The sequence below is a fragment of the Hylobates moloch genome, unplaced genomic scaffold, assembly GCF_009828535.3.
Source record: "Hylobates moloch isolate HMO894 unplaced genomic scaffold, HMol_V3 SCAFFOLD_40, whole genome shotgun sequence".
NCBI lineage: Eukaryota > Metazoa > Chordata > Mammalia > Primates > Hylobatidae > Hylobates > Hylobates moloch.
In genome coordinates, this window is record NW_026652315.1 from 1,625,442 (window position 1) to 1,639,134 (window position 13,693).

The 13,693-nt window shown below is 42.6% G+C and overlaps 1 protein-coding gene across 1 annotated transcript in view; it reads left to right on the plus strand.

The window, feature by feature from the left end:
• The first annotated feature begins 6,521 nt into the window (after window positions 1-6,521).
• LOC116463533 (G2/mitotic-specific cyclin-B2) overlaps window positions 6,522-13,693 on the plus strand; it is a 19,913-nt gene continuing 12,741 nt past the window's right edge. The window contains exons 1-3 of the mRNA XM_032146670.2: window positions 6,522-6,713; window positions 9,047-9,175; window positions 9,282-9,395. Coding sequence (XP_032002561.1) covers window positions 6,690-6,713; window positions 9,047-9,175; window positions 9,282-9,395 — 267 coding nt within the window. The 5' untranslated portion in view covers window positions 6,522-6,689. The remainder of the gene's footprint in view (window positions 6,714-9,046; window positions 9,176-9,281; window positions 9,396-13,693) is intronic.

A 13,693-nucleotide genomic window follows, 5' to 3' on the forward strand; every position in this document is an offset into this window, starting at 1 on the left:
AAAAAAAAAAAAAAAAAAAAAAAAAAAAAAAAAAAAAAAAGCCCAGTCTCTCCCCAAAGCTTTATCTGTTGTTATACAATAGTTTTCACTTTGTAACCCCAAAACTTAGTGGTTTACACATCAAATATCTCAGTTTCTGTGGATCAGGCACTTAGGAACAAACAGCCTCGTTTTGCATTTCTACTTCAGGGTCTCTCATGAGGTTATAATCAAGGTCAAGGTGACTGTTGGGGCTGCAGTCATCTTTTTTTTTTTTGGGGGGGACAGTCTCGCCCTGTCACTCAGACTGGAGTGCAGTGACGCGATCTCGGCTCACTGCACTCTCTGCCTCCCAGGTTCAAGCAATTCTTCTCCCTCAGCCTCCCAAGTAGCTGGGATTTACGGGCAAACGCCACCACACCTAGCTAATTTTTGTATTTTTAATAGAGATGGTGTTTCACCATGTTGGCCAGGCTGGTCTGGAACTCCTGATCTCAGATGATCTGCCCACCTCGGCCTCCCCAAACGCTGGGAGTACAGATGTGAGCCACTGCACCTGGATGATCTTTTTTTTTTTTTTTTTTTTAACCTTTTAAAAATCCACCCTTCTGCACACTGTTGGGCTACAAGTCATCTGAAGGCATCACTGGGTCTGGACAATCCATTTCTAAGATTGCTCAGTCCCCAGGCTGTTGACAGGCAGTCTCAGTTCCTCACTGGCTACTGAGAGAGTTCACTGCTACAGGAACCTCTCCAGAGAGCTGCTAGAATGTCTTTACAGCAGGGTAACTTGTTTTACCCAGAACTACTGATCCCAGAGAAAGCCAGGAGGAAGCCTCATGCCACTTTTTGACCTAGTCTCAGAAGTTACCCTTTGTCCTTTCTGCCACATTCTATTAGAAATGAGAGTAACTAAGGGCAGGCTATACTCGAGGTGGTGAACTAGGTTCCACCATTTGAAGAAAGGTGTAGCCAAGGATTTGTGTACAAATTTTGAAAACATTCTTATCCCGTATATCAAGACCCAGGTTCAAACATGTAAACTTATGTGGGCAAAAATTCTTTTTTTTTTTTTTTTTGAGTGCAGGGGTGCAATCTCGGCTCACTGCAACCTCCGTCTCCCAGGTTCAAGCGATTCTCCTGTCTCAGCCTCCCGAATAGCTGGGATTACTCGTGCCTGCCACCACGCCCAGCTAATTTTTTGTATTTTTTAGTAAAAACAGGGTTTCACCATGTTGGCCAGGCTGGTCTCGAACTCCTGAACTCAAGTGATTGTGGCAAACATTCTATCAGACTGGCCTCCGTGCTTCCTAAGGCTTTCAATTACATCTGATCCATAGTTCAGCACCAGATGATTTCTTGTGCCTGCAGGAGATAACCAAATGCCAAAACATCTGCTTGAAATGACGAAGGCAACTCAAATTTCCCATATGAAAAATCTACCAGGATAACATTTTTGAGAATTCAGTTTACAAATGATCAGAAATCACAGATACTGTGCCATGTTTTCTTAAACTGTGATCCCCCTGTGAAACCAAGATGATAAGACTATTCCAGCAAACGAAAAGCTTATTTGGTGTAAAGACTTGGAATGCCCCCAGGTAAGTGTATTTGTTACCTGTTTTGTAGCAAACCACCCCCAAATTGAGTGGTTTATAAAACACATTTATTTGCTCACAGTTGCGTGATTTGGGCAGTGCTGGGCAGGCATAGCTCATCTTTCACTGTGGTATGACGTTTCCTCATGTGGCTACATTCAGCTGCAAGTTCTACTGAGACCGTGTCCACATGGCCTCACCTTGCATATCTGACGCGTTAGCTGGGATGGTTAGGACAGGTGATAATGCACTGGGCATTTCTTTCAATGTCATCTCTAGAAAGGAATAGCTTGGGTCTCTATGGTGGTGACGCAGGACTCCGAGGGAGAAATAAACTGCTTCCGAAGACCCAATCCTGTTACTGGAACAGCATCTCTCATCTCTTCTGTCAGATTCTGTTGGTTAAAGTAAATAATAAGGCTAGCCCAAATTTAAGAAGAGAGAAAATAGATTACACCTGTTCACAGAAGGCACCACACGAAAAAAAAAAAAAAAAAAAGCGCTCTTTAATCCACCACAGTGAGGTAAAACAAGCCCCATTGTTTTGTTAGAATACCTAGTACAAGCTTTCTGAACACATTTACTTTTCCCCCCAAACCAAAGCTTTACATATAGAGAAGCCCATGTGCAAAATGATTTATATTCTCAGAGGAATCAGCAGTGAAGGAACTTTCAGTTTCCCAGTGTGATTTATTTATTATTATTATTTTTTTTTGAGACAGAGTCTCTGTCACCCAGCCTGAAGTGCAGTGGCGTGATCTTGGCTCACTGCAACGTTCGCCACTCAGGTTCAAGCAATTCTCCTGCCTCAGCCTCCCAATTAGCTGGGATTACAGGCACATGCCACCATGCCCAGCTAATTTTTTTTTTTTTTTTTTGTATTTTTAGTAGAGAAGGGGTTTCACTGTGTTAGCCAGGATGGTCTCGATCTCTTGACCTAGTGATCCACCCGCTTTGGCCTCCCAAGGTGCTGGGATTACAGGCGTGAGCCACCGTGCCTGGCCTCCCAGGGTGATATTTGAAAAAAAAAAAAAAAATGTATGGATGGCTGGGCATGGTGGTTCATTCCAGCACTTTGGGAGGCTGAGGCAGGAGGATCACTTGAGCCCAGGAGTTCGGGATCAGCCTAGGCAACATAGTGAGACCCCCATCTGTACAAACCATTTGAAAATCAGCCGGCCGTGGTGGCGCACGCCTGTAGTCCCAGCTACTCCGGTGGCTGAGGTAGGAGGATCACTTGAGCCCGGGGGATTGAGGCTGCAGTGAGCTGTGATCAGACCGCTGCATTCCAGCCTGGGTGACAGAGGGAGACCCTGTCTCAAAACAAGAAGAAGTTTGTGTGTAAGGTTTTAGGTTAGTTGCAGTGAGAAGTACAAAATAAGAAATATCTTCATTTTTAACACCTGTAATCTCAGCACTTTGGGAGGCCAAAGCAGGAGGATCTCTTGAGCTCAGGAGTTTGAAACCAACCTGGCAACATAGCAAGGCCTCATCTCTACAAATAAAAAAATTAGCTCGGCGAGGTGGCTCACTCCTGTGGTCCTAGATCCTCAGGAGGCTGAGGTGGGAGAATCACTTGAACCTGACTGGTCAAGGCTTCAGTGAGCCATGATTGCACCATTGCACTCCAGCCTGGGCAACAAAGCAAGACGCCTTCTCAAAAAAAAAAAAAAAAAAAAAAGATAAAATGTGTTAATACAGATTCAGTTACTCAGTTTTGACAATGTCAAGTCACTTAATAAAAGCACTATACCCAGCCTAGGCAACACAGTGAGACCCTGTCTCTACAAAAAATTTTAAAAATTAGCCGGGAGTGGTGGCATATACCTGTAGTCCCAGCTACTCAGGAGGCTGAGGCAAGAGAATGGTGTGAGACCAGCAGTTCGAGGCTGCAGTAAGCCGTGATTGCACCACTGCTCTCCAGCCTCAGCAACAGAGCAAGACTGCGACTAAAAAAAAAATAAGAAAGCACTTTACCGTTCATAACAAAGCCCTATGAGTAAGCAAGGATTGTCACTTTTATGGTTGTATCTTTTGATAACATATCAACATAAAGCAAAAATATTTTACAACTTCAGTGCACTAAAACATCTATTTTTCTTTTCCAAGACTTTTCCATAGGATACCTAGTTTTTAATTATAGGATGATTATGGATAGGCTAACATCTTTTCACATAGTAGCGGCAATTATTCCTGTTTCACCTAAGAGGAAACAAGTTCAGAACTGTCAGATGCCCTCCAACCAACAGGGATTGAGGCAATTTAGGAATTTAACTTTACATAAGGCTCCTCCAACCACACTGATTATTCATACCCAAGTAACAGAAACATTTAAGAATGATGGGAAAGCTCGGTCAAATTTTTATGTATTTATTTTTGAGACAGAGTCTTACTCTGTTGCCCAGGCTGGAATGCAGTGGCGCGATCTCGGCTCACTGCAACCTCTGTCTTCCAGGTCCAAGCGATTCTCCTGCCTCAGCCTCCCGAGTAGCTGGGATTACAGGCCTGCACCACCACGGCCAGCTAATTTTTGTATTTTTAATAGAGACGGGTTTTTATCATGTTGGCTAGGCTGATCTTGAACTCCTGACCTCAAGTGATCCACCCACCTCAGCATCCCAATGTGCTGGGATTACAGGTGTGAGCCACCGTGCCTGGCCTTCAGATTCTTAATGGAACCTGATATCACGGGTGGTAGATCACTCCTTTCCTCTTTTCCCATTAATCTCACTTTTTCCTTTCCTGTTTCTTTTTCTGTCTTGATCTTCACCTGCTTCTTTTTATAAGGGCAACCTTAATACTGTTCTCTTTGGACTGCGCTAATCCTCCCACTCTTCTGCTCAAGACTGGCATCACACCTTGTTTCTCATTCTTAAATCTTATATACATCATAATATCATTTATTAGATGAATATTTTTTAATTAATACACTTAAAATTTTATTTCAGTAGCTTTTGGGATATAAGTGGCTTTCTGTGATGTGGGTGAATTATATAGTGGTGAATTCTGAGATTTTAGTGTGCTCATCACCCAGGTAGTGTACATTTTACCTAATATGTAGGTTTTTATCCCTATCTCCCCTTCCACCCTCCCTCTTCTGAGTCTCTAAATTCCATTATATCACTCTGCTTGCCTTTGTATATTCACAGCTTAGCTCCCACTTACAAGTGAAAACATACAGTTTTTGGTTTTCCACTCCTGAGTTACTTCACTTAGAATAATGGCCTCTAGCTCCATCCAGGTTGCTGCAAAAGACATTATTTTGTTCCTTTTTATTGCTGAGTAGTATTCTATGGTGTATATATGCCACATTTTCTGTACCCACTCGGTTGATGGGCACTTAGGTTGGCAATTGTGAATTGTGCTGCTGTAAACATACATGTGCAAGCGTCTTCTTCATATAATGACTTCTTTTCCTTTGGGTAGATACCCAGTTGTGGAACTGCTGGACCAAATGGTAGAACTACTTTTTGTTCTTTAAGGAATCACCATACTTTTTTCCATAGAAGTTGTACATTCCTACTAGCAGTGTTTAAGCATTCCCTTTTCCCCACATCCACGCCTACATTGTTTTTTGACATTTTTTTTTTCTTTTTTAGACAGGGTCTCAATGTGTTGCTGGAGTACTGTGTACTTGGAGTACTGTGTACTGAGTACCGGAGTACTCACAGGCTGGAGTACTGTGGCACAATCATGGCTCACTGCAGCCTCAGCCTCATGGGATCAAGGGATCCTCCTGCCTCAGCACACGGCCCCCCGCCCCCCGTCCCCCTCCCAGTACCTGGGACTACAGGTGCTCACCACTACACCCAGCTAATTTTTGTATTTTTGTAGAGATGAGGTTTTGCCATGTTGCCCAGGCTGGTCTTGAACACCTGGGCTTAAATGATCTGCCCACCCGGCCTCCCAAAGTGCTGGGATTACAGGTGTGAGCCACTGCGCCCGGCCCTTTTTTCTGACTTTTTAATGATGGCCATTCTTGCAGGAGTAAGGTGGTATCTCCTTGTGGTATTAACTTGCATTTCTTCGATGGAAGTTCAGTGATGTTGAGCATTTTTTCATGTATTTGTTGGCCTTTTGAATATCTCTTTTGAGAAATATCTATTCAGTCATTTGCCCATTTTTTGATGGCATTATTTTTTTTCTTGCTGATTTGAGTTCCTTGTAGATTCTGGATACTAGGCCTTTTTCCGATGCATAGTTTGCAAATATTTTCTCTTAATCTATGGTTGTCTATTATTTCTTTTGCTGTGCAGAATCTTTTTAGTTTAATTAGGTCCCATTTATGTATTTTTGTTTTTGTTGCATTTGCTTTTGGGGTCTTAGACATGAATTCTTTGCTTGGGCTGATTATTAGACGAATATTTATTGAGCACCAACCATATACGACAAACGATGTACTAGGTGTTGGGAATACAATGGATAACTTACATGAATCACCAGTCACACAAATCTCTTTTATCTTTTTTTTTTTGCCTTACTTGAGAATTTGGGTCTTTGAGTAAACGCCATTATTCTATTTTTTTTTTTTTTTAAGCACACTTTTGCATCTCAACCACCTAACACACTGCATCCCTGAGCAACCCGGAGGGGCGGGTTCCTGCACCCAGGCCAACACAACCTAAACCCCAACACGCCAGAAGAGGAATAAAGACAAACCAACTTCCGCCCACCCAGTACAAACGTCGAGAGAAATTCGTAGATGCCTTGTCAAAATTCAGAGGCGTCCTACGTCTGCTTTCCCAATGAGACAGTTACTTTTCGTTTGTCTCAGAGACTGGGATCTTTTTTTTTTTTTTAAAGACCGTAAGCAGAAAAAAACACCCCAATCGGCTGTTGTGACAATCAAACGTGTCTAAGAAAATTCAGCCAATGAGAGTGCGAGAGTGCATCTTGTGTTGGCCAATGAGAAGAGCGTGCCGTGCGCAGGGCCGCCCAATGGGGCGCAAGCGACGCGGTATTTGAATCCTGGAACAAGGCTACAGCGTCGAAGATCCCCAGCGCTGCGGGCCCGGAGAGCAGTCCTAACGGCGTCTCGTACGCTAGTGTCCTCCCTTTTCAGTCTGCGTCCCTCCCTGGGCCGGGCTGGCACTCTTGCCTTCCCCGTCCCTCATGGCGCTGCTCCGACGCCCGACGGTGAGTGTGCCCGGGGACCGCTCTCAGAGGGGAGTCCGTTGGCCCCACAGCTCCCCTGTCGCTTCTCTCATCTGCTCCAAGCTTCTCCGTCCTAGCCGGGGCTGCTTTTCTCTTCTCCGGAGCTCCCCGCTTCGCCCGCGTCCCTGGCCCTGCGGCCGGTCCTCTCCGGCCGGCCTTTCCTCGTCTGGATTCCGCCCTCCCCTAACCCGTCCCTGCCCCGGGGTGGGAGAAGTGTAGGAAAGCGCTTCCGAGATGGCACCTGTCAAGTGAGCCCCCAGAGCACTAGGCCCAGTACTCAGCGAGCGATCCCCGAGTGCTCTTCATTGCAAGAGAGTTATCTACTTCCACGTTCCTGGGATTTCCCTCCCCTTTTCTTACAACTCCTTGCCAGCTAAGGGATCTGTGGTAGGGGCTGGGAGGAGGACTGGAAGGGTTCTGTAGGCAGTAAAGTGTGCTGCGTGTTTCATCAGGCAACTGCCAGGCTGTTTTTCAGATTGTTCACGTTTCTTTTTGTATGAGTTTCCCATTTATTTCTGCACGCTAAGTCTTCCATGCTACGTTCACTAATAAATGGGTTTGTCCCCTTAAAAAATTAATTTCTTTACTCAAATGTAATAGAGATTTTTGAATATAATTTGGACCAATGTGGCAGACTGAGAGAAAAGGGTCCAAATTCACTTATTTCATCCTTGCAGAGATCAGAGTGTTACGGTGTTTTGGGTATTTTTCCTGTGGGCTTGAATTGTACCGGGACCTACTTTTTTCCCTTGCTGAAAGCTAGTAGGCCCTGACACACCTGAGTTCCATCATCTTGGCTATAAGGTTAGATAAAAGCTGCCAATTTTCCTATCCAGATGAATTTAAATTTAGTTACATTACCAGGCTTCTACCCATAAACATTACATTTTCAAACACTTTTTCAGATTGGCAGTTGCTGCTGGACGAAATTGAAGTGTGACTTTTGAGAATCCTAATAGATTGAATACATTCATCATTTAATTAATATCCTTTTGTGGATCTAAGTCCAACTGACAAGTAATTTTTTATAATATTGTATTCTATAACGTTATTTAATAGTCAAAAACTTTCTGTTCAGGAAAGGCTTGAGTTTCCCTGGCCCCTCTCTCTGCCTGGTAGATCCACTCAAACCCCTTGTTGGGAGTTTTATTAGAGTCAGGACCCTGAACTCTCAGGGATAGGACGTGCTGGTTTTTTGCGTTTTTCTTTTTTAATGAAATGTTTATCACTTCTATAATGAGCTTTTTTGGTATGAGTTGCTTTTCCTAGTAAGTTTTATTTCCAAGCACATTATGTCTAAAGCAGGTTAAGGTCAACTGACAATTTTTATTTCATACAATTCCAACCTTCCCTGAGTTTGGGAGCTAAAACTATATTATCCAAGAAAACTACTTCCATTCTAAATATCCTTAATATAAGAGAAAATCCATTCTATGGCAACCTCATTTTAAAAAGCTGTAGTTCTGGCCGGGCGCGGTGGCTCACGCCTGTAATCCCAGCACTTTGGGAGGCCGAGGCGGGTGGATCACGATGTCAGGAGATCGAGACCATCCTGGCTAACACGGTGAAACCGCGTCTCTACTAAAAATACAAAAAATTAGCTGGGCGCAGTGGCGGGCGCCTGTACTCCAAGCTACTCGGGAGGCTGAGGCGGGAGAATGGCGTGAACCCGGGAGGCGGAGCTTGCAGTGAGCCGAGATAGTGCCACTGCAGTCCAGCCTGGGCGAAAGAGCGAGACTCCGTCTCAGAAAAAAAAAAAAAGCTGTAGTTCTAAAAGATCATGCATACAGGAGCATTTTATTTGTAAAATGGCATAAGAATCAAAGCTAGTTTAGGTTTTAAACATCTGGGTTTTAAACAACCAGACCTATTATTAACTATTAATATTATAGCTTTATTATTTTTCATCTTAATTTACTTTTTACCAAGCTCTGTAAAGGAAGGTTTTTAAGTATATGCCTTTAACTTGCAGGGATCTCTAACAAGTGATATGGGTACTATATGAGAAATAATCATTAAATACTAAGAAGCTTTGAAGTTCTCTTACAGGCCCACTTGAGTACTCAGAATAGCTTTGCAAGGTTAGTGGGAGGATCTTTATTACAGATAAAGTAGATGGGTGATTTGCCTAATTTAGAGTGATGTTATTAATCACAAATAGCATTTTTAGACTTCCTGAAATGTACCTTTTCCGTCTTGCAAATAGATCATGACGTATTGTCCTTTCCCAAAGCAATTCTAAATTTGAGTATCTAACATTAGCAAAGTATTTCAAATTCTTTCAAGGTTTCATTACTTTTTTTTTTTTTTTTCAGGTGTCCAGTGATTTGGAGAATATTGACACAGGAGTTAATTCTAAAGTTAAGAGTCATGTGACTATTAGGCGAACTGTTTTAGAAGAAATTGGAAATAGAGTTACAACAAGAGCAGCACAAGTAGCTAAGGTAACAATGATGAAGACTGAATGTGAATACAGAGGCTGATTCTGTATAGTACTGAGTCCCACAACGCTGGCTGTCTTGCCCTATCAGTGTTTCTTTTTCCTTATAGAAAGCTCAGAACACCAAAGTAACAGTTCAACCCACCAAAACAACAAATGTCAACAAACAACTGAAACCTACTGCTTCTGTCAAACCAGTACAGATGGAAATGTTGGCTCCAAAGGTAGGAAGTTCTGAATTTACAAACATATTTAATGAGGTAGCCTGTTTTTAGCCAGACTACAAGGGTGCCTTTATCATTGCTGTACCTTTTAATGAACATTCATAGCTGGAGCTCTGCTTTGAAGCAATAATGTAGGAAATGAGTATATACACCTTTTCACTTAACATTATGACCTTGAAGCTGGGCATGGTGGCTTATGCCTGTAATCTCAGCACTTTGAGAGGCTGAGGCAGGAGGATCGCCTGAGGCCAGGAATTCAAGGCTGTAATGTGCTATAATTGTGCCACTGCACTCTAGCCTGGACAACGGGGCAAGACCTTGTCTCTGAAAAAAAAAATATATATTACGACCCTGAATAGTAAAGTTAATTACCTTAATACCCAAATAAAGGACAGAATGGTTCGGAAAATTCGTGGAATGAGTGAGATTTTTAGGGGTAGAGAGAAGCTGATAGCTTATAGGAAAGGGCACCTTTTTGGAGAACAAAGTAGCAACAAAGATCAAGGTACCAAAGCGGATATGGACCTATAATCATGTCCTTTCGTTAAGGAGTCTGAAAGACTTAACTGAGTCAGGTGGCTTGTGTGAGGAACCAGAGGCTGGGAAGAAGGTTGCAGTTGGATTTGAAGGTCTTGGAATTTGGATTTTTATCCCATTAGACTTGAGGAAACAAAGTTTTGAGGAGTACCGAAATGATGAAAACAATGTAGGGAGGTTAAGTTAGGAAGTATTGCACTTGTCCAAGCAAGAGCTGATGAGGGTCTGGAGCTAGCCCAGATCTTCCCTAAGCGCCTACCCATACACCAGTATCAATACTGGGTATGAAGAAACAACATCAAATGTGTTAGGATGTCTCAGAATGTCTTTCAGGGACATCATCTTGTATTTAGGAAAGAATACTTTGGACACATGGCTTGCACTGCAGGAGTGGTATCCTTATCCACTTGGATATTAAATAAACCATTTATGCAATAAATGAACAAAAAGTAGGAAAGTCAGGAGAGGGCGGTAGTTTTGGTAAAGGTATCCTGTTTGGCTTCCGATTTGTTGAGGTAACCGAGGGACATCTGCCTGGAAATGCAGTTGGAAATGTGGCAGCAACACCTGAAGGCAAGGACCAGATTTGTCAGCTTTCTCCACAGAGATGATGGTTGAAAGCTCTTTGCTCTTTATGAGAACTAAAGCTTAGAACAAATAGTTGAGATGGGACTTCATTTAAAAAGCCTTCCCTAGAAGGTTTCTATAATAGTGACCTCCTGAAAGCCAAACCCAAAGGCTGGTTTTCAGACCTTGATCTCTTAGCAGTTGTGTAGTGTTTTACATGTGTAATGGTTTGAATGTGGTTCCTCCCACATCGCAGGAGGGCGATTTGGCAGTATATATATATTTTTGTGGGGGACAGAGTCTTGCTCTGTCGCCCAGGCTGCAATGCAGTGGCTCGATCTCTGCTCACTGCAACCTCCGCCTCCCAGGTTCAAGCGATTCTCCTGTCTCAGCCTCTGGAGTAGCTAGGATTACAGGTGCATGCTACCACGCCCAGCTGATTTTTTAGTAAAGACGGTTTCACTATGTTGGCCAGGCTGGTCTCGAACTCTTGACCTCAGGTGATCCACATGCCTCCGCCTCCCAAAGTGCTGGGATTACAGGTGTGAGCCACCGTGCCTGGTGGTAGTATAGTTCAAATGGTTATTCTCCATACCCAGTAGCTTTGTTTTTTATCCAAGAAAATGATCAGAGGGATAATCAAGTACTTTTAAATAGTGCTATGATGAGTGTCTGTTATAGAGTAGAGAAATACCCTAGTTAAATCCATTTAAGGAAATACTATGCAGCCGTAAATATCATGTTTTAGTAGAATATTTAAAGGCATCAAAATGCTTGTAACATTAAGTGGAAAAATCAGATTATAACAATATATAAACAGTGCAACCCCAGATTTGCTTTTAAAATGTACATTTGTATGCAGAATATTGATGGTAGTTATTTTTGAGTATTATGTTGGACTTAAGATTAACTTTCATTTTCTTCCTTAAAACTTCAAACTTTTACCATGGGTACATATTACTGTTCAAGTTAGAGAAGAAGAAAAGAAGGCTTTTTTTTTTTTTTTTCATTAAAGCAAAGACCACAAATATATTACAAAAGAAACAAAGGGAAAAATAGTTTCCTCCTGTGACCTCCATAACTTCACCCTTTTTGTGTTTCCTTTACTCCTTGGCTGACTCCTTTTTCTCTTGCTTCCTGGCAAAATTGAGGCCACGGTTTGAGATAAAGCATTATGGACCTGTAGCTCAGTTCTTATAAAAATCAATTCCAGGGTTGAAACATATAGTGACATGTTGTAGATTTAGAAGTTATCAGGAATTAATGAACAACAGTTATTTCCAATTCAAATATATTTCCCTCTGAGAAAGACAGTAGTGAAGGAATCTCTAAGTCCACGATTTAGGTAGAGCCCCACCTTCTGGCAGGTGAGTCCCTCTACCTGCCTGTCTCTGGTCAGCTTTCTGGCTTTTACTTTGTCACGTGCTCTATCTGCAGGGTTATCACTGTTCTTTAGAGCCATTCCCTGGAGGTGTGGAAATGCCACTTGAGTGCACAGGTTTCTAGCAATTTTCCTGGAAAGATGATAACATAAGCCATGTGTCCATGATAGGAGATGTTCCCAGTCTTCTAACCAAATTTATACTATCCTTTTTGCAAAACTAGAGGGCAGGTTTCTTTCTTTGTAGCAGTTGACACAACTGAATCACAAAGTGCCCTGGCTGAGACCTTGGAAGAGTTCCAGCCCTTTACAGGTAGTCATAGAAGCTTATTATCCTGCAGGTTTTGGAGAAAATGGTGTTTTTTGCTGATTAATGAGGCTTTGGTAAACACAGTAGTTTGAAAGGACATGGAAGGCTTTCTACTAGTCCCATGTTTGCTGGACACTGGGGAAACAAGTTGAATAAACCATCGATTCTGTCTAGAGGAGCTCCCAGTTAAGTTGGAGGACCTAGGAGTAAAAGCATGGCTTTATCTGTCACAAAGAGAGATGCATGCTTATGAGAGGTACTGAGGAGTCATAGCTACAACAGATTACCTGACCAGATGAGTAGGATCTTAGAAAGGGTCTTACAATAATTAAATTATGTTGGAGTTCAAAATGAATGCTTTCAAGGAATTCTAAATTAAGGGCCAGGGCAAGAATCTTTGTCTTATCCTAGTGGCTTTTGTTGTTGACTGCTTGACTGTTGGACAGGATCTCACTATGTTGCCCAGGTTGGACTCAAACTCCTGTGCACAAGCAATCCTCCCACCTTGGGCTCCCAAAGTGCTGGGATCACAGATGTGAGCCACCACACCCAGCCCCTGGTGGCTTTTGGATATGGCTAAACTCAGTTGCACTTCTGAATAGGAGCCAGAAAAATATTCTAAAGTGGTATGATAGCACATGATAACCTCTGTCTCCTTAAACCAGAATTTTTGTTATTGACTGCCCTTCCAGGGGTGGGTGATAATGCTTATCCTTGAAAAAGTTAACCTTCAACTGAAGCTGCATATGCTTATTACAATGCAAATGTGATTCTAGTCACTTGCTAAACTCCTTCGGTTTTTCACCTTAACATTTGGATAAAATCCAAGCTTCTTAGCTTGGCTCTTGTTCAGCTTTTCAGCTCATCTTCTCATACCTCACAGGCTATCCTGCTGACATCTCAAATCAGTTTGCAGTTCCCAGAATTGCCTTGATTGTCTTTGGTTTCCTTTTGCCTGTTCATCTTCCTTAAGGTCTTACCGTCTCTGGTACCCTGGGTACCTCTACTCATTTATTCTAGCTCCTTGAGGTTTCCAGGTTCCCAAATTCTATTCTATCCTTTTCTTTTCTTTTCTTTTCTTTCTTTCTTTTTTTTTTTTTTTTTGACAGAGTCTCACTCTGTCTCCAGGCATACAGTGGCATAATCACAGCTCACTGCAATTTTGATCTCCTGGGCTTAGGTGATTCTCCTATTTCAGCTTCCAAGTAGCTGGGACAAAAAGTGTGCGCCACCATGCCTGGCTAATTTTTGTATTTTTTGTAGAGGCGAGGTTTTGCCATGTTTCACAAGCTGGCCTCGAACTCCTGAGCTGAAGCAATCCACCTGCCTCAGCCTTCCAAAATGCTGGGATTACAGGTGTGAGCCACCGCACTTGCCCTGGGTTCTCAAATTCTTGAATAAATGGCATGCATGCCTGCATAGCTCTTGCTCACCTGGTCCTTCCTCGGTTTAAGACCTTTGATTTAAGAGGGGAGGACATGTTTTAAACTGCTCTTTTTTTTT